This window comes from Pelodiscus sinensis, chromosome 2, assembly GCF_049634645.1.
Source record: "Pelodiscus sinensis isolate JC-2024 chromosome 2, ASM4963464v1, whole genome shotgun sequence".
Taxonomy (NCBI): Eukaryota; Metazoa; Chordata; order Testudines; family Trionychidae; genus Pelodiscus; species Pelodiscus sinensis.
In genome coordinates, this window is record NC_134712.1 from 40978 (window position 1) to 63021 (window position 22044).

General features: G+C 69.7%; 1 protein-coding gene across 2 annotated transcripts in view; it reads left to right on the forward strand.

Moving 5' to 3' along the window:
- Positions 1-22044, forward strand: part of NRBP2 (nuclear receptor binding protein 2) — a 68227-nt gene that overhangs the window by 40971 nt on the left and 5212 nt on the right. For both annotated transcript variants that reach the window (XM_075919842.1, XM_075919843.1), the window contains exons 9-12: positions 721-853; positions 4888-4990; positions 5168-5218; positions 5709-5844. In XM_075919842.1, coding sequence (XP_075775957.1) covers positions 721-853; positions 4888-4990; positions 5168-5218; positions 5709-5844 — 423 coding nt within the window. The remainder of the gene's footprint in view (positions 1-720; positions 854-4887; positions 4991-5167; positions 5219-5708; positions 5845-22044) is intronic.

Here is a 22044-nt window from a genome sequence, read left to right on the forward strand (position 1 = left end):
CCTGTTCTGTCGGAAGGGGGCTTGGAACAGGCCACAGAGCCGGGGCTGCAGGAGGGGCCTGTCCGCACAGTCACTTGGGGTCCCGTGCAGCGGGGCCTGTCTCACTTCAGAGCTGGGTGGGATTGGGAGCCTGAGGAGTGGGGGAAAGGGCAGCCAGGCACTTTAAGATGTTGGCTTTTATTGACACTGTTAAATGCAAACTCCTTGTGAGACTTTCCTGCTCCCAGCCGGCTGAGAGCCCGGCCCCGCCCCTGCCCCTGCCCCGGCCCTGCCCCTGCCCCGCTCCTGCCCCTGCCCCTGCCCCTGCCCCGGCCCCGCTCCTGCCCTAGAATCCTCCTGCAGAAACGGGGAGGGGGGGGCCCTGCCATGGCTGACTCCGCGCTGGTGATCAAGCAGCCACATAAAGCCTTTGGCGAGAGGAGCAGAGCGCTCCCCCACCAGCCTCTCTCGTCCCCCCGGAGCACGTCCTCTGCCTGCTGCTGCTGTGGACTGGTTGCAGCGCCCAGGCTGGCTGGGGCTCGAGTCCTCTCCCCCTCCCTGGGATGCCTCCCACCTGCTAGTGCAGGGACGGGCTCTCCCCCACCCCCGGGATATGGTACCTTGCACTGGGCCCCTCCTTCCCAGGCGACTGGGGCCCGCAGAGCACGGGCTTCACCCGGGGTGGCTGTGGGGCTGCAGCAGGGGAGAGGTCTCTGCTCATGCCCCTATTGTGCCCCTCAGGATTTCATTCTGGGGTGCCTGCTCCTCAACCCAGACAAGCGGCCGACAGCCCATAACCTGCTCTTCCACCAAGTGCTCTTCGAGGTCCACTCGCTCAAACTGCTGGCAGCCCACTGCTTCATCAACAACCAGTGTGAGTGGGGGGGGGGGGGCTGAGCCGGGCTCCCTGCCCCAGTGCAGCTCCCCACTGCTTCATCAACAACCAGTGTGAGTGGGGGGGGGGGGCTGAGCCGGGCTCCCTGCCCCAGTGCAGCTCCCCACTGCTTCATCAACAACCAGTGTGAGTGGGGGGGGGCTGAGCCGGGCTCCCTGCCCCCGTGCAGCTCCCCACTGCTTCATCAACAACCAGTGTGAGTGGGGGGGGGGGGGGGGCTGAGCCGGGCTCCCTGCCTTCGTGCAGCTCCCCACTGCTTCATCCACAACCAGTGTGAGTGGGGGGGGGGGGGGGCTGAGCCGGGCTCCCTGCCTTCGTGCAGCTCCCCACTGCTTCATCAACAACCAGTGTGAGTGGGGGGGGGGGGGCTGAGCCGGGCTCCCTGCCCCCGTGCAGCTCCCCACTGCTTCATCCACAACCAGTGTGAGTGGGGGGGGGGGGCTGAGCCGGGCTCCCTGCCCCCGTGCAGCTCCCCACTGCTTCATCCACAACCAGTGTGAGTGGGGGGGGGGGGGCTGAGCCGGGCTCCCTGCCCCCGTGCAGCTCCCCACTGCTTCATCAACAACCAGTGTGAGTGGGGGGGGGGGCTGAGCCGGGCTCCCTGCCCCCGTGCAGCTCCCCACTGCTTCATCAACAACCAGTGTGAGTGGGGGGGGACTGAGCCGGGCTCCCTGCCCCCGTGCAGCTCCCCACTGCTTCATCAACAACCAGTGTGAGTGGGGGGGGGGGGCTGAGCCGGGCTCCCTGCCTCCGTGCAGCTCCTCACTGCTTCATCAACAACCAGTGTGAGTGGGGGGGGGGGGGGGCTGAGCCGGGCTCCCTGCCCCCGTGCAGCTCCCCACTGCTTCATCAACAACCAGTGTGAGTGGGGGGGGGGGGGGCTGAGCCGGGCTCCCTGCCCCCGTGCAGCTCCCCACTGCTTCATCCACAACCAGTGTGAGTGGGGGGGGGGGGGCTGAGCCGGGCTCCCTGCCCCCGTGCAGCTCCCCACTGCTTCATCCACAACCAGTGTGAGTGGGGGGGGGGGGCTGAGCCGGGCTCCCTGCCCCCGTGCAGCTCCCCACTGCTTCATCCACAACCAGTGTGAGTGGGGGGGGGGGCTGAGCCGGGCTCCCTGCCCCCGTGCAGCTCCCCACTGCTTCATCAACAACCAGTGTGAGTGGGGGGGGGCTGAGCCGGGCTCCCTGCCTCCGTGCAGCTCCCCACTGCTTCATCAACAACCAGTGTGAGTGGGGGGGGGCTGAGCCGGGCTCCCTGCCTCCGTGCAGCTCCCCACTGCTTCATCCACAACCAGTGTGAGTGGGGGGGGGCTGAGCCGGGCTCCCTGTCCCCGTGCAGCTCCCCACTGCTTCATCAACAACCAGTGTGAGTGGGGGGGGGCTGAGCCGGGCTCCCTGCCTCCGTGCAGCTCCCCACTGCTTCATCAACAACCAGTGTGAGTGGGGGGGGGGCTGAGCCGGGCTCCCTGCCTCCGTGCAGCTCCCCACTGCTTCATCAACAACCAGTGTGAGTGGGGGGGGGCTGAGCCGGGCTCCCTGCCTCCGTGCAGCTCCCCACTGCTTCATCCACAACCAGTGTGAGTGGGGGGGGGGGCTGAGCCGGGCTCCCTGCCTCCGTGCAGCTCCCCACTGCTTCATCCACAACCAGTGTGAGTGGGGGGGGGCTGAGCCGGGCTCCCTGTCCCCGTGCAGCTCCCCACTGCTTCATCAACAACCAGTGTGAGTGGGGGGGGGGCTGAGCCGGGCTCCCTGCCTCCGTGCAGCTCCCCACTGCTTCATCAACAACCAGTGTGAGTGGGGGGGGGGCTGAGCCGGGCTCCCTGCCTCCGTGCAGCTCCCCACTGCTTCATCAACAACCAGTGTGAGTGGGGGGGGGCTGAGCCGGGCTCCCTGCCTCCGTGCAGCTCCCCACTGCTTCATCCACAACCAGTGTGAGTGGGGGGGGGGGGGGCTGAGCCGGGCTCCCTGCCTCCGTGCAGCTCCCCACTGCTTCATCCACAACCAGTGTGAGTGGGGGGGGGCTGAGCCGGGCTCCCTGTCCCCGTGCAGCTCCCCACTGCTTCATCAACAACCAGTGTGAGTGGGGGGGGGGCTGAGCCGGGCTCCCTGCCCCCGTGCAGCTCCCCACTGCTTCATCAACAACCAGTGTGAGTGGGGGGGGGGCTGAGCCGGGCTCCCTGCCCCCGTGCAGCTCCCCACTGCTTCATCAACAACCAGTGTGAGTGGGGGGGGCTGAGCCGGGCTCCCTGCCCCCGTGCAGCTCCCCACTGCTTCATCCACAACCAGTGTGAGTGGGGGGGGGCTGAGTCGGGCTCCCTGCCCCCGTGCAGCTCCCCACTGCTTCATCAACAACCAGTGTGAGTGGGGGGGGGGCTGAGCCGGGCTCCCTGCCCCCGTGCAGCTCCCCACTGCTTCATCAACAACCAGTGTGAGTGGGGGGGGGCTGAGCCGGGCTCCCTGCCCCCGTGCAGCTCCCCACTGCTTCATCAACAACCAGTGTGAGTGGGGGGGGGGGCTGAGCCGGGCTCCCTGCCCCCGTGCAGCTCCCCACTGCTTCATCAACAACCAGTGTGAGTGGGGGGGGGGGGCTGAGCCGGGCTCCCTGCCTCCGTGCAGCTCCCCACTGCTTCATCAACAACCAGTGTGGGGGGGGGGGGCTGAGCCGGGCTCCCTGCCCCCGTGCAACTCCCCACTGCTTCATCAACAACCAGTGTGGGGGGGGGGGGGCTGAGCCGGGCTCCCTGCCCCCGTGCAGCTCCCCACTGCTTCATCCACAACCAGTGTGAGTGGGGGGGGGGCTGAGCCGGGCTCCCTGCCTCCATGCAACTCCCCACTGCTTCATCAACAACCAGTGTGAGGGGGGGGGGGCTGAGCCGGGCTCCCTGCCCCCGTGCAGCTCCCCACTGCTTCATCAACAACCAGTGTGAGTGGGGGGGGGCTGAGCCAGGCTCCCTGCCCCCGTGCAGCTCCCCACTGCTTCATCCACAACCAGTGTGAGTGGGGGGGGGGCTGAGCCGGGCTCCCTGCCTCCATGCAGCTCCCCACTGCTTCATCAACAACCAGTGGGGGGGGGGGGCTGAGCCGGGCTCCCTGCCTCCGTGCAGCTCCCCACTGCTTCATCCACAACCAGTGTGAGTGGGGGGGGCTGAGCCGGGCTCCCTGCCCCCGTGCAGCTCCCCACTGCTTCATCCACAACCAGTGTGAGTGGGGGGGGGCTGAGTCGGGCTCCCTGCCCCCGTGCAGCTCCCCACTGCTTCATCCACAACTAGTGTGAGTGGGGGGGGGGGGGCTGAGCCGGGCTCCCTGCCCCTGTGCAGCTCCCCACTGCTTCATCCACAACCAGTGAGAGTGGGGGGGGGGGGCTGAGCCGGGCTCCCTGCCCCCGTGCAGCTCCCCACTGCTTCATCAACAACCAGTGTGAGTGGGGGGGGGCTGAGCCGGGCTCCCTGCCCCCGTGCAGCTCCCCACTGCTTCATCAACAACCAGTGTGAGTGGGGGGGGGCTGAGCCGGGCTCCCTGCCCCCGTGCAGCTCCCCACTGCTTCATCCACAACCGGGGGGGGGGGGGGGGCTGAGCCGGGCTCCCTGCCCCCGTGCAGCTCCCCACTGCTTCATCAACAACCAGTGTGAGTGGGGGGGGGGGCTGAGCCGGGCTCCCTGCCCCCGTGCAGCTCCCCACTGCTTCATCCACAACCGGGGGGGGGGGGGCTGAGCCGGGCTCCCTGCCCCCGTGCAGCTCCCCACTGCTTCATCAACAACCAGTGTGAGTGGGGGGGGGGCTGAGCCGGGCTCCCTGCCCCCGTGCAGCTCCCCACTGCTTCATCCACAGCCAGTGCGGGGGGGTCAGCCACAGGCCGGGCACTCGCCTGCGTTGAGCCGGAGCCCTGCCCAGTACAGCCGAGGGCGCGGCGGAGGCTCCGGGGGCCCTTTGGGAAGGGGAGTTTCCGGCCCCGCCTGTGGGGAGAGCTTGTGCCGCGCTCCCAGCTGACAGGTTCTTCTCTTGGCTGTGCACTAGACCTGATGCCGGAGAACGTGGTGGAGGAGAAGACGAAGGGGCTGGACCTGAACATGGTGATGGCGGAGATCCGGCGAGAGGGGCAGCCTGCCCAGCAGTGGAGGTGGGGCCCCTGGGTAGGGGGTTCTTGGGGCAGCCCCTCCAGGGAGTGTGGATGGGCAGGAAACCTGCAACCTCCACGCCCAGCAAAGGTGGTTTGTGCTCCTGGTGTCACCTGCCACCTCTCCCCCAGGCCTCTGTCTCGCCTTCCATAACCTCTCCCCTCTCCTTGCTCCTCCAGGTACTCCGAGGTCTGCTTCCTGGAGCTCGACAAGTTCCTGGAGGACGTCAGGTGAGCAGGGCTAGGTGCCCCAGCCACCCCTCAGCCAGGCCCATCCGGGAGCGCCTACGTGTGGCAGGGAGGCGAGGACAGACAGGGCCTTGGCCCATCAGCTCCAGAGCCCTGAGCTCCGGCGTCTAGTGCAGGCACCAATGGCTGGCTGGCTGGCTTGGTTCAGCCCTGGCTGTGGTATGCAGAAAATGCCGGGGCTGCCTGGGGTGTCACAAGCCCTGCGGGGAAGCTCTTGCAGAAGCATTTCCCTTCTGCTGAGGGGTCCGGGTCAGTCCCCCTCCCTACGTCCACCCTGAGCTGGCGGCTGCTCTGGCCACGGCCCCGATCCTCCGGGCTCCCTGTCTGCAGAGGGGAGAGCGGGGGCCCTGCTGTCCTGTCCCCCCAGCAGGGCCCCGCTTCTCTTCCTCCTGCAGAGCAAACCGCCCCGGACCACGACCCTCCCCTCGCCCCTTGCTTACTGGGCTCTGCCTCACCTCTGTCTCTGGGGCAGGAATGGGATCTACCCGCTGATGAACTTCGCTGCCACCAGGCCACAGCTGCTGCCGCGTGCACTCTCTCAGCCTCAGGAGGACCCCCAGAAAGCCAAGACCCCCACCCCAGAGCCCTTTGATGTGGAGACAAGGAAGGTGAGGGCGAGGCTGATTGCCCCTCGCTGCTGTGCTCTTGCTCCGTGGACTCCCTCCCAGCTGAGAGGTTGCCCGCGGGCGCCTGAGAGGTCGTCAGTGCCCACACTTGGGATCACGCTAACGCCCTTTGCTCCCAGTCTTGGCCATCCGAGCAGCCGGACTGGGGCAGGTCTCTGGTGCATTTCCCAGTAGTTCATGGGCAGCACTAGCACCCAGGGCATGCTGGGAGGTGGGGATTGACCGATCCCAACGTTACAGGCCCCCGATGGACCGGCGGCTGCACAGAGAGGGAGAGCTGCGCTAGCTCTGCTTAAAGGGAAGTCTTGCCAAGTGGGCAGAGCCAACAGCTCAAGGGAGCAGAGTGGGACAAGCATGACTGGCTACATGGCTAGACGGTCGCTTTGTTGCACCTGCCTCTGCACCATGGTGGCTCTGGGCCAGGACTCTGGTGCACTGGGTGCTGCAGAAACACGGAACAGGCAGTGGCGGCCGTGCAGTGCCAGTCCCAGTGCGAGACTGGAGCCAGCAGCAGCTGGTCTGCCGGCCAGAGGCGGCGCAGAGTGAGACTGTCCCAGGGAGGGTGGAAAGCCGAGGGCGCCGCACACCAGCTGCCTGGCCAGAGCTCAGCGTGTGAGGGGTGGGAGCGCTACGACGGGGTTAGGAGGAGGATGATGGGGCTTGGCAGAGTTGTGAGCAGCCTCTCCGGTGCACAGCAGGAGTGAGTCTGGTGGCGTGTGGGAAATGCTTTCAGACCAGCTCTGCAGACTGCTGGCATCGGGTCTCAAATGACCCAGGGAGCTGGCCCGTCTCTGGGCTGTGAAATAAGAGGGGGCAAGCTGGGCTGGGCTGTCAGATGCCCCAAATGAAGGCAAGTGGTGGCAGCAAAGGCGGCATTGGCGGAGGGACACCAGAGAAGGGGATTGAAACAAGAAGCCAGAGAGAGGCTTTGTGAATGAAAGCCGCTCGGCCTCCGAGCCCGTGAGCAGCACTAGGGGCCGCACAGACCCAGGCCAGGCGCTCGGCCTCCGAGCCCGTGAGCAGCACTAGGGGCCGCACAGACCCAGGCCAGCCGCTCGGCCTCCGAGCCCGTGAGCAGCACTAGGGGCCGCACAGACCCAGGCCAGGCGCTCGGCCTCCGAGCCCGTGAGCAGCGCTAGGTGCTGCACAGACCCAGGCCAGGCACTCGGCCTCTGAGCCCGTGAGCAGCGCTAGGGGCCGCACAGACCCAGGCCAGGCGCTCGGCCTCCGAGCCCGAGAGCAGCGCTAGGTGCTGCACAGACCCAGGCCAGCCGCTCGGCCTCTGAGCCCGTGAGCAGCACTAGGGGCCGCACAGACCCAGGCCAGGCGCTCGGCCTCCGAGCCCGTGAGCAGCGCTAGGTGCTGCACAGACCCAGGCCAGGCGCTCGGCCTCCGAGCCCGTGAGCAGCGCTAGGTGCTGCACAGACCCAGGCCAGGCGCTCGGCCTCCGAGCCCGTGAGCAGCGCTAGGTGCCGCACAGACCCAGGCCAGGCGCTTGGCCTCCGAGCCCGTGAGCAGCGCTAGGTGCTGCACAGACCCAGGCCAGGCGCTCGGCCTCCGAGCCCGTGAGCAGCGCTAGGTGCCGCACAGACCCAGGCCAGGCGCTTGGCCTCCGAGCCCGTGAGCAGCGCTAGGTGCCGCACAGACCCAGGCCAGGCGCTCGGCCTCCGAGCCCGTGAGCAGCGCTAGGTGCCGCACAGACCCAGGCCAGGCGCTTGGCCTCCGAGCCCGTGAGCAGCGCTAGGTGCCGCACAGACCCAGGCCAGGCGCTCGGCCTCCGAGCCCGTGAGCAGCGCTAGGTGCTGCACAGACCCAGGCCAGGCGCTCGGCCTCCGAGCCCGAGAGCAGCGCTAGGTGCTGCACAGACCCAGGCCAGGCGCTCGGCCTCCGAGCCCGTGAGCAGCGCTAGGTGCCGCACAGACCCAGGCCAGGCGCTCGGCCTCCGAGCCCGAGAGCAGCGCTAGGTGCTGCACAGACCCAGGCCAGGCGCTCGGCCTCCGAGCCCGTGAGCAGCGCTAGGTGCTGCACAGACCCAGGCCAGGCGCTTGGCCTCCGAGCCCGAGAGCAGCGCTAGGGGCCGCACAGACCCAGGCCAGCCGCTCGGCCTCCGAGCCCGAGAGCAGCGCTAGGTGCTGCACAGACCCAGGCCAGGCACTCGGCCTCCGAGCCCGAGAGCAGCGCTAGGTGCTGCACAGACCCAGGCCAGGCACTCGGCCTCCGAGCCCGAGAGCAGCGCTAGGTGCTGCACAGACCCAGGCCAGCCGCTCGGCCTCCGAGCCCGAGAGCAGCGCTAGGTGCCGCACAGACCCAGGCCAGGCGCATGGCCTCCGAGCCCGAGAGCAGCGCTAGGTGCTGCACAGACCCAGGCCAGGCGCATGGCCTCCGAGCCCGAGAGCAGCGCTAGGTGCTGCACAGACCCAGGCCAGGCACTCGGCCTCCGAGCCCGAGAGCAGCGCTAGGTGCTGCACAGACCCAGGCCAGCCGCTCGGCCTCCGAGCCCGAGAGCAGCGCTAGGTGCCGCACAGACCCAGGCCAGGCACTCGGCCTCCGAGCCCGAGAGCAGCGCTAGGTGCTGCACAGACCCAGGCCAGCCGCTCGGCCTCCGAGCCCGAGAGCAGCGCTAGGTGCTGCACAGACCCAGGCCAGCCGCTCGGCCTCCGAGCCCGTGAGCAGCGCTAGGGGCCGCACAGACCCAGGCCAGGCGCTCGGCCTCCGAGCCCGTGAGCAGCGCTAGGTGCTGCACAGACCCAGGCCAGGCGCTCGGCCTCCGAGCCCGTGAGCAGCGCTAGGTGCTGCACAGACCCAGGCCAGGCACTCGGCCTCCGAGCCCGTGAGCAGCGCTAGGTGCTGCACAGACCCAGGCCAGGCGCTCGGCCTCCGAGCCCGTGAGCAGCGCTAGGTGCTGCACAGACCCAGGCCAGGCACTCGGCCTCCGAGCCCGTGAGCAGCGCTAGGTGCTGCACAGACCCAGGCCAGGCACTCGGCCTCCGAGCCCGTGAGCAGCGCTAGGTGCTGCACAGACCCAGGCCAGCCGCTCGGCCTCCGAGCCCGTGAGCAGCACTAGGTGCTGCACAGACCCAGGCCAGGCGCTCGGCCTCCGAGCCCGTGAGCAGCGCTAGGTGCCGCACAGACCCAGGCCAGGCGCTCGGCCTCCGAGCCCGTGAGCAGCACTAGGGGCCGCACAGACCCAGGCCAGGCGCTCGGCCTCCGAGCCCGTGAGCAGCGCTAGGGGCCGCACAGACCCAGGCCAGCCGCTCGGCCTCCGAGCCCGAGAGCAGCGCTAGGTGCCGCACAGACCCAGGCCAGGCGCTCGGCCTCCGAGCCCGTGAGCAGCGCTAGGTGCCGCACAGACCCAGGCCAGGCGCTTGGCCTCCGAGCCCGTGAGCAGCGCTAGGTGCTGCACAGACCCAGGCCAGCCGCTCGGCCTCCGAGCCCGTGAGCAGCGCTAGGTGCTGCACAGACCCAGGCCAGCCGCTCGGCCTCTGAGCCCGAGAGCTGCGCTAGGTGCTGCACAGACCCAGGCCAGGCGCTCGGCCTCTGAGCTCGTGAGCAGCGCTAGGTGCTGCACAGACCCAGGCCAGGCACTCGGCCTCTGAGCCCGTGAGCAGCGCTAGGTGCTGCACAGACCCAGGCCAGCCGCTCGGCCTCTGAGCCCGAGAGCTGCGCTAGGTGCCGCACAGACCCAGGCCAGGCGCTCGGCCTCCGAGCCCGTGAGCAGCGCTAGGTGCCGCACAGACCCAGGCCAGGCGCTCGGCCTCCGAGCCCGTGAGCAGCGCTAGGTGCTGCACAGACCCAGGCCAGCCGCTCGGCCTCCGAGCCCGTGAGCAGCGCTAGGTGCCGCACAGACCCAGGCCAGGCGCTCGGCCTCTGAGCCCGTGAGCAGCGCTAGGTGCCGCACAGACCCAGGCCAGGCACTCGGCCTCCGAGCCCGTGAGCAGCGCTAGGTGCTGCACAGACCCAGGCCAGCCGCTCGGCCTCCGAGCCCGAGAGCAGCGCTAGGTGCTGCACAGACCCAGGCCAGGCGCTCGGCCTCTGAGCCCGAGAGCTGCGCTAGGTGCTGCACAGACCCAGGCCAGCCGCTCGGCCTCCGAGCCCGAGAGCAGCGCTAGGTGCCGCACAGACCCAGGCCAGGCGCATGGCCTCGGAGCCCGTGAGCAGCGCTAGGTGCCGCACAGACCCAGGCCAGGCGCTTGGCCTCGGAGCCCGTGAGCAGCGCTAGGTGCTGCACAGACCCAGGCCAGGCGCTTGGCCTCGGAGCCCGTGAGCAGCGCTAGGTGCCGCACAGACCCAGGCCAGGCGCTTGGCCTCGGAGCCCGTGAGCAGCGCTAGGTGCTGCACAGACCCAGGCCAGGCGCTTGGCCTCTGAGCTCGTGAGCAGCGCTAGGTGCTGCACAGACCCAGGCCAGCCGCTCGGCCTCCGAGCCCGAGAGCAGCGCTAGGTGCCGCACAGACCCAGGCCAGGCGCTTGGCCTCTGAGCCCGTGAGCAGCGCTAGGTGCTGCACAGACCCAGGCCAGGCGCTCGGCCTCCGAGCCCGTGAGCAGCGCTAGGTGCCGCACAGACCCAGGCCAGGCACTTGGCCTCCGAGCCCGAGAGCAGCGCTAGGTGCTGCACAGACCCAGGCCAGGCGCATGGCCTCCGAGCCCGAGAGCAGCGCTAGGTGCTGCACAGACCCAGGCCAGCCGCTCGGCCTCCGAGCCCGTGAGCAGCGCTAGGTGCCGCACAGACCCAGGCCAGGCACTCGGCCTCCGAGCCCGTGAGCAGCGCTAGGTGCTGCACAGACCCAGGCCAGCCGCTCGGCCTCCGAGCCCGAGAGCAGCGCTAGGTGCTGCACAGACCCAGGCCAGGCGCTCGGCCTCTGAGCCCGAGAGCTGCGCTAGGTGCTGCACAGACCCAGGCCAGCCGCTCGGCCTCCGAGCCCGAGAGCAGCGCTAGGTGCCGCACAGACCCAGGCCAGGCGCATGGCCTCGGAGCCCGTGAGCAGCGCTAGGTGCCGCACAGACCCAGGCCAGGCGCTTGGCCTCGGAGCCCGTGAGCAGCGCTAGGTGCTGCACAGACCCAGGCCAGGCGCTTGGCCTCGGAGCCCGTGAGCAGCGCTAGGTGCTGCACAGACCCAGGCCAGGCGCATGGCCTCGGAGCCCGTGAGCAGCGCTAGGTGCTGCACAGACCCAGGCCAGGCGCTCGGCCTCCGAGCCCGAGAGCAGCGCTAGGTGCCGCACAGACCCAGGCCAGGCGCATGGCCTCCGAGCCCGAGAGCAGCGCTAGGTGCTGCACAGACCCAGGCCAGGCGCATGGCCTCCGAGCCCGAGAGCAGCGCTAGGTGCTGCACAGACCCAGGCCAGGCGCTCGGCCTCTGAGCCCGAGAGCTGCGCTAGGTGCTGCACAGACCCAGGCCAGCCGCTCGGCCTCCGAGCCCGAGAGCAGCGCTAGGTGCCGCACAGACCCAGGCCAGGCGCATGGCCTCGGAGCCCGTGAGCAGCGCTAGGTGCTGCACAGACCCAGGCCAGGCGCTTGGCCTCCGAGCCCGAGAGCAGCGCTAGGTGCTGCACAGACCCAGGCCAGGCGCTTGGCCTCCGAGCCCGTGAGCAGCACTAGGTGCCGCACAGGCCCAGGCCAGGCGCTCGGCCTCTGAGCCCGTGAGCAGCGCTAGGTGCTGCACAGACCCAGGCCATGCACTTGGCCTCTGAGCCCGTGAGCAGCGCTAGGTGCTGCACAGACCCAGGCCAGGCGCTCGGCCTCCGAGCCCGTGAGCAGCGCTAGGTGCTGCACAGACCCAGGCCAGGCACTTGGCCTCTGAGCCCGTGAGCGGCGCTAGGTGCCGCACAGACCCAGGCCAGGCACTTGGCCTCCGAGCCCATGAGCAGCGCTAGGTGCTGCACAGACCCAGGCCAGCCGCTCGGCCTCTGAGCCCGAGAGCAGCGCTAGGTGCTGCACAGACCCAGGCCAGCCGCTCGGCCTCCGAGCCCGAGAGCAGCGCTAGGTGCTGCACAGACCCAGGCCAGCCGCTCGGCCTCCGAGCCCGTGAGCAGCACTAGGGGCCGCACAGACCCAGGCCAGGCGCATGGCCTCTGAGCCCGTGAGCAGCGCTAGGTGCTGCACAGACCCAGGCCAGGCGCTCGGCCTCCGAGCCCGTGAGCAGCGCTAGGGGCCGCACAGACCCAGGCCAGGCGCTCGGCCTCCGAGCCCGTGAGCAGCGCTAGGTGCTGCACAGACCCAGGCCAGGCGCTCGGCCTCCGAGCCCGAGAGCAGCGCTAGGTGCTGCACAGACCCAGGCCAGGCGCTCGGCCTCCGAGCCCGTGAGCAGCACTAGGGGCCGCACAGACCCAGGCCAGGCGCTCGGCCTCCGAGCCCGTGAGCAGCGCTAGGGGCCGCACAGACCCAGGCCAGGCGCTCGGCCTCCGAGCCCGTGAGCAGCGCTAGGTGCCGCACAGACCCAGGCCAGGCACTCGGCCTCCGAGCCCGAGAGCAGCGCTAGGTGCCGCACAGGCCCAGGCCAGCCGCTCGGCCTCCGAGCCCGAGAGCAGCGCTAGGTGCCGCACAGACCCAGGCCAGGCGCTCGGCCTCCGAGCCCGTGAGCAGCGCTAGGTGCCGCACAGACCCAGGCCAGGCACTCGGCCTCCGAGCCCGTGAGCAGCGCTAGGTGCCGCACAGACCCAGGCCAGGCGCTCGGCCTCCGAGCCCGTGAGCAGCGCTAGGTGCCGCACAGACCCAGGCCAGGCGCTCGGCCTCCGAGCCCGTGAGCAGCGCTAGGTGCTGCACAGACCCAGGCCAGCCGCTCGGCCTCTGAGCCCGAGAGCAGCGCTAGGTGCTGCACAGACCCAGGCCAGGCGCTCGGCCTCCGAGCCCGTGAGCAGCGCTAGGTGCTGCACAGACCCAGGCCAGCCGCTCGGCCTCCGAGCCCGTGAGCAGCGCTAGGTGCCGCACAGACCCAGGCCAGGCACTCGGCCTCCGAGCCCGTGAGCAGCGCTAGGTGCTGCACAGACCCAGGCCAGCCGCTCGGCCTCCGAGCCCGAGAGCAGCGCTAGGTGCTGCACAGACCCAGGCCAGGCGCTCGGCCTCTGAGCCCGAGAGCTGCGCTAGGTGCTGCACAGACCCAGGCCAGCCGCTCGGCCTCCGAGCCCGAGAGCAGCGCTAGGTGCCGCACAGACCCAGGCCAGGCGCATGGCCTCGGAGCCCGTGAGCAGCGCTAGGTGCTGCACAGACCCAGGCCAGGCGCTTGGCCTCCGAGCCCGAGAGCAGCGCTAGGTGCCGCACAGGCCCAGGCCAGGCGCTCGGCCTCTGAGCCCGTGAGCAGCGCTAGGTGCTGCACAGACCCAGGCCATGCACTTGGCCTCTGAGCCCGTGAGCAGCGCTAGGTGCTGCACAGACCCAGGCCAGGCACTTGGCCTCTGAGCCCGTGAGCAGCGCTAGGTGCTGCACAGACCCAGGCCATGCACTTGGCCTCTGAGCCCGTGAGCAGCGCTAGGTGCTGCACAGACCCAGGCCAGGCGCTCGGCCTCCGAGCCCGTGAGCAGCGCTAGGTGCTGCACAGACCCAGGCCAGCCGCTCGGCCTCCGAGCCCGTGAGCAGCGCTAGGTGCCGCACAGACCCAGGCCAGCCGCTCGGCCTCCGAGCCCGTGAGCAGCGCTAGGTGCCGCACAGACCCAGGCCAGGCGCTCGGCCTCCGAGCCCGTGAGCAGCGCTAGGTGCCGCACAGACCCAGGCCAGCCGCTCGGCCTCCGAGCCCGAGAGCAGCGCTAGGTGCTGCACAGACCCAGGCCAGGCGCTCGGCCTCTGAGCTCGTGAGCAGCGCTAGGTGCCGCACAGACCCAGGCCAGCCGCTCGGCCTCCGAGCCCGTGAGCAGCGCTAGGTGCTGCACAGACCCAGGCCAGCCGCTCGGCCTCCGAGCCCGTGAGCAGCGCTAGGTGCTGCACAGACCCAGGCCAGGCACTCGGCCTCCGAGCCCGTGAGCAGCGCTAGGTGCTGCACAGACCCAGGCCAGCCGCTCGGCCTCCGAGCCCGTGAGCAGCGCTAGGTGCTGCACAGACCCAGGCCAGGCGCTCGGCCTCTGAGCTCGTGAGCAGCGCTAGGTGCTGCACAGACCCAGGCCAGGCGCTCGGCCTCCGAGCCCGTGAGCAGCGCTAGGTGCTGCACAGACCCAGGCCAGGCACTCGGCCTCCGAGCCCGTGAGCAGCGCTAGGTGCTGCACAGACCCAGGCCAGCCGCTCGGCCTCTGAGCCCGTGAGCGGCGCTAGGTGCTGCACAGACCCAGGCCAGGCACTTGGCCTCTGAGCCCGTGAGCAGCGCTAGGTGCTGCACAGACCCAGGCCAGGCACATGGACTCTTAGCCCGTGAGCAGCGCTAGGTGCTGCACAGACCCAGGCCAGGCGCATGGCCTCTGAGCCCGTGAGAGGCGCTAGGTGCTGCACAGACCCAGGCCAGGTGCATGGCCTCTGAGCCCGTGAGCGGCGCTAGGTGCTGCACAGACCCAGGCCAGGCGCATGGCCTCTGAGCCCGTGAGCGGCGCTAGGTGCTGCACAGACCCAGGCCAGGCGCATGGCCTCTGAGCCCGTGAGCGGCGCTAGGTGCTGCACAGACCCAGGCCAGGCACATGGACTCTGAGCCCGTGAGCAGCGCTAGGTGCTGCACAGACCCAGGCCAGGCACATGGACTCTGAGCCCGTGAGCGGCGCTAGGTGCTGCACAGACCCAGGCCAGGCACATGGACTCTGAGCCCGTGAGCAGCGCTAGGTGCTGCACAGGCCCAGGCCAGGCGCTCGGCCTCTGAGCCCGTGAGCGGCGCTAGGTGCTGCACAGACCTAGGCCAGGTGCATGGCCTCTGAGCCCGTGAGCGGCGCTAGGTGCTGCACAGACCCAGGCCAGGCGCATGGCCTCTGAGCCCGTGAGCGGCGCTAGGTGCTGCACAGACCCAGGCCAGGCGCATGGCCTCTGAGCCCGTGAGCGGCGCTAGGTGCTGCACAGACCCAGGCCAGGCACATGGACTCTGAGCCCGTGAGCAGCGCTAGGTGCTGCACAGACCCAGGCCAGGCGCTCGGCCTCTGAGCCCGTGAGCGGCGCTAGGTGCTGCACAGACCCAGGCCAGGCACATGGACTCTGAGCCCGTGAGCGGCGCTAGGTGCTGCACAGACCCAGGCCAGGCACATGGACTCTGAGCCCGTGAGCAGCGCTAGGTGCTGCACAGGCCCAGGCCAGGCGCTCGGCCTCTGAGCCCGTGAGCGGCGCTAGGTGCTGCACAGACCCAGGCCAGGCGCATGGCCTCTGAGCCCGTGAGAGGCGCTAGGTGCCGCATAGAGCCAGGCCAGGCGCATGGCCTCCGAGCCCGTGAGAGGCGCTAGGTGCCGCACAGACCCAGGCCAGCCGCATGGCCTCAGGGCCCCTGTGACAAGCCCAGAGCAGAGAGTCGGGTCCTCTCCAAAGCGCTGCCAATCTAAGTCGGAGACGGGCGCTCATGAGCAACCCTCCTTCGCTACACTGCGCTGTGAGAGTGTCGTAACCCAGACGGTGTCCTGGGACAGGGCTGTGGTGCCTGCGTCCCCAGCCTTTGTGGGATGGACCCGTAGCAGCGCCATCCAGAGGGATCCAGAGGGAGCGCCGGTTTGCCCAGGCGATGCCTTGTGCAGTCAGCCCGCACCTCACTTCATGTGCGTGTCGCTTTAGTAATCCTGCCTGGAAAACCCCGGCACGGCCGGGAGCCAGTGGAATCACACCCCTGCGCATGGGCAGCGGGAAGCAAAATGTCTCCCAGGCCACGCACAGAACCCCAGTGGGCCACGCGTGGCCCTCGGGCTGCTGGTTGCCCAGCGTGACGCAGGTAGCTGCGTTCCACCCCGGGTTATTGTGCCCCACAGGCAGCATGGGCAGCAAACCAGGCCCGGCCTTTGGCCTGGCCAACACGGCTGGTCTTGCGGTCGCAGCAACTGTGGCCGAAGCAGAGAGCGATTCCCCGAGCCTGGTGCAGAGCCTCTGGACAAGGAGGCAGGCCCGGCAGCCATGGACTCCGGCACCGTGTGGGCCTGGCCTACGTTAGGTCAGTAGAACTGCTGCCGAGGGGTATGAAAGCTCCGCCCCCGGGAGATCCCAGCAAAGCCACCTGGTCCCCCAGCCCCAGTATTCCCGCGCCGACTCTCAGCCATGGCGCCAGGCGCATCCGAGGGTCTCCGACACCGGGAGAATGGGGGCAGGGCGCTCCCGAGGCAGGCGGAGGTGGGATGAGGGGACAGCTGAAGGGCCTTAGGCATTGTTGGAGACAGGCGGGCTACAAGCGGTGGGTGCTGGGGAGGGAGGCCTTGTCAGAGGCTGGCGTCAGAGAGCAGAAGCAATGTCGTAAACAGATGGGACCCCGCGCCCCACGTGGGGCACCCCAGCTCTGACAAGGCCAGCAGGCGCTGAGGGGGCTCAGAGCCAGGGCACGGGGATGCCTGGGTCTGAGGAGACTACTGGCAGGCCAGAGAGGGCCATGATGGAGGGGCTCAGAATACACACTGGCGTTCACCAGGCATCGGCCAGGCCAAGAGCGGGGCAGGATCCGAAAAGCGCGGACAAGGCCAGGAACAGCGGCAGGTGTCATTGAAACGTAACCCACGGCTTGGGAAGGGCTGAAACCGCCCGTGCTTCCAAATGGGGTTAGGCGGGATTTTCTTGGGGCGGGCCGAGGGCAGGTTACTCCATAGCTGTCCCCTACTCGGCGTTCCTGCATGTTCCCCTCAGTCAGCTAGCGCAGCCTCTGGCAGTGGCAGGCCCTCAGGGGTGTTGAAGTGCGGTTATTCAAGTGACCATGGTGCGCGGATTTCCTGCAGATGCACGTTTACACGGGGGTGAGAGGAGCTGGCCTTTAAGCTGCTTCCCCACAATCACTGGCTCCCATTCCCCCCGCCCTGCTGCTTCTGTACCGAGGAGAGGGGCGGGGGGGGGGTATGCGTGAGCCCTGGCTCCCATTCCCCCAGCCCTGCTGCTTCTGTACCGAGGAGAGGGGCGGGGGGGGGGGTATGCGTGAGCCCTGGCTCCCATTCCCCCCGCCCTGCTGCTTCTGTACCGAGGAGAGGGGCGGGGGGGGGGGTATGCGTGAGCCCTGGCTCCCATTCCCCCCGCCCTGCTGCTTCTGTACCGAGGAGAGGGGCGGGGGGGGGGGTATGCGTGAGCCCTGGCTCCCATTCCCCCCGCCCTGCTGCTTCTGTACCGAGGAGAGGGGCGGGGGGGGGGTATGCGTGAGCCCTGGCTCCCATTCCCCCCGCCCTGCTGCTTCTGTACCGAGGAGAGGGGCGGGGGGGGGGGGGTATGCGTGAGCCCTGGCTCCCATTCCCCCCGCCCTGCTGCTTCTGTACCGAGGAGAGGGGCGGGGGGGGGGATGCGTGAGCCCTGGCTCCCATTCCCCCCGCCCTGCTGCTTCTGTACCGAGGAGAGGGGCGGGGGGGGGGGGTATGTGTGAGCCCTGGCTCCCATTCCCCCAGCCCTGCTGCTTCTGTACCGAGGAGAGGGGCGGGGGGGGGGGTATGCGTGAGCCCTGGCTCCCATTCCCCCCGCCCTGCTGCTTCTGTACCGAGGAGAGGGGCAGGGGGGGGTATGCGTGAGCCCTGGCTCCCATTCCCCCCGCCCTGCTGCTTCTGTACTGAGGAGAGGGGCGGGGGGGGGGGTATGCGTGAGCCCTGGCTCCCATTCCCCCCGCCCTGCTGCTTCTGTACCGAGGAGAGGGGCAGGGGGGGGTATGCGTGAGCCCTGGCTCCCATTCCCCCCGCCCTGCTGCTTCTGTACTGAGGAGAGGGGCGGGGGGGGGGGAGTATGTGTGAGCCCTGGCTCCCATTCCCCCCGCCCTGCTGCTTCTGTACCGAGGAGAGGGGCGGGGGGGGGATGCGTGAGCCCTGGCTCCCATTCCCCCCGCCCTGCTGCTTCTGTACCGAGGAGAGGGGCGGGGGGGGGGGTATGCGTGAGCCCTGGCTCCCATTCCCCCCGCCCTGCTGCTTCTGTACCGAGGAGAGGGGCGGGGGGGGGGGTATGCGTGAGCCCTGGCTCTTTCCACCCTGCCCTGCTGCTTCTGTACCGAGGAGAGGGGCGGGGGGGGGGTATGCGTGAGCCCTGGCTCTTTCCACCCTGCCCTGCTGCTTCTGTACCGAGGAGAGGGGCGGGGGGGGGTATGCGTGAGCCCTGGCTCCCATTCCCCCCGCCCTGCTGCTTCTGTACCGAGGAGAGGGGTGGGGGGGTATGCGTGAGCCCTGGCTCCCATTCCCCCAGCCCTGCTGCTTCTGTACCGAGGAGAGGGGGGGGGGTATGCGTGAGCCCTGGCTCCCATTCCCCCCGCCCTGCTGCTTCTGTACCGAGGAGAGGGGCGGGGGGGGGGTATGCGTGAGCCCTGGCTCCCATTCCCCCAGCCCTGCTGCTTCTGTACCGAGGAGAGGGGGGGGGGGTATGCGTGAGCCCTGGCTCCCATTCCCCCCGCCCTGCTGCTTCTGTACCGAGGAGAGGGGCTGGGGGGGGGTATGCGTGAGCCCTGGCTCCCATTCCCCCAGCCCTGCTGCTTCTGTACCGAGGAGAGGGGCGGGGGGGTATGCGTGAGCCCTGGTTCCCATTCCCCCCGCCCTGCTGCTTCTGTACCGAGGAGAGGGGCGGGGGGGGGGGGGGAAGGGGGGGGCCCTGGCTCCCATTCCCCCCGCCCTGCTGCTTCTGTACCGAGGAGAGGGGCGGGGGGGGGGGGGGTATGTGTGAGCCCTGGCTCCCATTCCCCCCGCCCTGCTGCTTCTGTACCGAGGAGAGGGGCAGGGGGGGTATGCGTGAGCCCTGGCTCCCATTCCCCCCGCCCAGCTGCTTCTGTACGGAGGAGAGGGGCGGGGGGGTATGCGTGAGCCCTGGCTCCCATTCCCCCAGCCCTGCTGCTTCTGTACCGAGGAGAGGGGTGGGGGGGTATGCGTGAGCCCTGGCTCTTTCCACCCTGCCCTGCTGCTTCTGTACCGGGGGGGGGGAGGGGGTATGCGTGAGCCCTGGCTCCCATTCCCCCCGCCCTGCTGCTTCTGTACTGAGGAGAGGGGCGGGGGGGGGGGGAGTATGTGTGAGCCCTGGCTCCCATTCCCCCCGCCCTGCTGCTTCTGTACCGAGGAGAGGGGCGGGGGGGGGATGCGTGAGCCCTGGCTCCCATTCCCCCCGCCCTGCTGCTTCTGTACCGAGGAGAGGGGCGGGGGGGGGGGGTATGCGTGAGCCCTGGCTCCCATTCCCCCCGCCCTGCTGCTTCTGTACCGAGGAGAGGGGCGGGGGGGGGGGTATGCGTGAGCCCTGGCTCTTTCCACCCTGCCCTGCTGCTTCTGTACCGAGGAGAGGGGCGGGGGGGGGGTATGCGTGAGCCCTGGCTCTTTCCACCCTGCCCTGCTGCTTCTGTACCGAGGAGAGGGGCGGGGGGGGGGTATGCGTGAGCCCTGGCTCCCATTCCCCCCGCCCTGCTGCTTCTGTACCGAGGAGAGGGGTGGGGGGGTATGCGTGAGCCCTGGCTCCCATTCCCCCAGCCCTGCTGCTTCTGTACCGAGGAGAGGGGGGGGGGTATGCGTGAGCCCTGGCTCCCATTCCCCCCGCCCTGCTGCTTCTGTACCGAGGAGAGGGGCGGGGGGGGGGTATGCGTGAGCCCTGGCTCCCATTCCCCCAGCCCTGCTGCTTCTGTACCGAGGAGAGGGGGGGGGGGTATGCGTGAGCCCTGGCTCCCATTCCCCCCGCCCTGCTGCTTCTGTACCGAGGAGAGGGGCTGGGGGGGGGTATGCGTGAGCCCTGGCTCCCATTCCCCCAGCCCTGCTGCTTCTGTACCGAGGAGAGGGGCGGGGGGGTATGCGTGAGCCCTGGTTCCCATTCCCCCCGCCCTGCTGCTTCTGTACCGAGGAGAGGGGCGGGGGGGGGGGGGGAAGGGGGGGGCCCTGGCTCCCATTCCCCCCGCCCTGCTGCTTCTGTACCGAGGAGAGGGGCGGGGGGGGGGGGGGTATGTGTGAGCCCTGGCTCCCATTCCCCCCGCCCTGCTGCTTCTGTACCGAGGAGAGGGGCAGGGGGGGTATGCGTGAGCCCTGGCTCCCATTCCCCCCGCCCAGCTGCTTCTGTACGGAGGAGAGGGGCGGGGGGGTATGCGTGAGCCCTGGCTCCCATTCCCCCAGCCCTGCTGCTTCTGTACCGAGGAGAGGGGTGGGGGGGTATGCGTGAGCCCTGGCTCTTTCCACCCTGCCCTGCTGCTTCTGTACCGGGGGGGGGGAGGGGGTATGCGTGAGCCCTGGCTCTGTCCACTGGCTCCCGTTCCCCCCGCCCTGCTGCTTCTGTACCGGGGGTGGGGGGGGAGGGTATGCGTGAGCCCTGGCTCTTTCCACCCTGCCCTGCTGCTTCTGTACCGGGGGGGGGGGGTGGCCGGGGGGGAGTATGCGTGAGCCCTGGCTCTTTCCACCCTGCCCTGCTGCTTCTGTACCGGGGGGGGGGTGGTGGCCGGGGGGGAGTATGCGTGAGCCCTGGCTCTTTCCACCCTGCCCTGCTGCTTCTGTACCGGAGGGGGGGGCCGGGGGGGAGTATGCGTGAGCCCTGGCTCTTTCCACCCTGCCCTGCTGCTTCTGTACCGGGGGAGGGGGGGGCTGGCTCTTTCCACCCTGCCCTGCTGCTTCTGTACCGGGGGGGGGGGGGCCTGGCTCTTTCCACCCTGCCCTGCTGCTTCTGTACCGGGGGTGGGGGGCCGGGGGAGAGTATGCGTGAGCCCTGGCTCTTTCCACCCTGCCCTGCTGCTTCTGTACCGGGGGGGGGGGGGGGGCTGGCTCTTTCCACCCTGCCCTGCTGCTTCTGTACCGGGGGGTGGGGGCCGGGGGGGAGTATGCGTGAGCCCTGGCTCTTTCCACCCTGCCCTGCTGCTTCTGTACCGGGGGGGGGGGGGGGCTGGCTCTTTCCACCCTGCCCTGCTGCTTCTGTACTGGGGAGGGCCGGGGGGGGTATGCGTGAGCCCTGGCTCTTTCCACCCTGCCCTGCTGCTTCTGTACCGGGGGGGGGGGGGGGGGAGGGGGTATGCGTGAGCCCTGGCTCTGTCCACTGGCTCCCGTTCCCCCCGCCCTGCTGCTTCTGTACCTAGGAGAGGGGTGGGGGGGGTATGCGTGAGCCCTGGCTCTTTCCACCCTGCCCTGCTGCTTCTGTACCGGGGGGAGGGGGGGGGGGCTGGCTCTTTCCACCCTGCCCTGCTGCTTCTGTACCGGGGGGGGGGGGGGGCTGGCTCTTTCCACCCTGCCCTGCTGCTTCTGTACCGGGGGGGGGGGCCGGGGGGGAGTATGCGTGAGCCCTGGCTCTTTCCACCCTGCCCTGCTGCTTCTGTACCGGGGGGGGGGGGGGGGGCGGGGGAGAGTATGCGTGAGCCCTGGCTCTTTCCACCCTGCCCTGCTGCTTCTGTACCGGGGGGGGGGGGGGCTGGCTCTTTCCACCCTGCCCTGCTGCTTCTGTACCGGGGGGGGGGGGGGGCTGGCTCTTTCCACCCTGCCCTGCTGCTTCTGTACCGGGGGGGGGGCCGGGGGGGAGTATGCGTGAGCCCTGGCTCTTTCCACCCTGCCCTGCTGCTTCTGTACCGGGGGGGGGGGGGGGGCTGGCTCTTTCCACCCTGCCCTGCTGCTTCTGTACCGGGGGGGGGGGGGGGGGCGGGGGAGAGTATGCGTGAGCCCTGGCTCTTTCCACCCTGCCCTGCTGCTTCTGTACCGGGGGGGGGGGCCGGGGGGGAGTATGCGTGAGCCCTGGCTCTTTCCACCCTGCCCTGCTGCTTCTGTACCGGGGGGTGGGGGCCGGGGGAGAGTATGCGTGAGCCCTGGCTCTTTCCACCCTGCCCTGCTGCTTCTGTACCGGGGGGGGGGGGCTGGCTCTTTCCACCCTGCCCTGCTGCTTCTGTACGGGGGGGGGGGGGCTGGCTCTTTCCACCCTGCCCTGCTGCTTCTGTACTGGGGAGGGCCGGGGGGGGTATGCGTGAGCCCTGGCTCTTTCCACCCTGCCCTGCTGCTTCTGTACCGGGGCGGGGGGGGGGGGGGGTATGCGTGAGCCCTGGCTCCGTCCCCACCTCTTGGGGAGGGCAGGCTGCTCTGTCTCCCCATGCGCAGCACAGAGCCCAGACTTCTCAAGGCCACGGTCGCAGCCCTAGCTGGGTCTGGCCGTTCCTACGGGGAGGGGAGGGGAGGCGGCTTTAGGTGGCCAGCAGGCCGTGGGTGTGGGGTGCAAG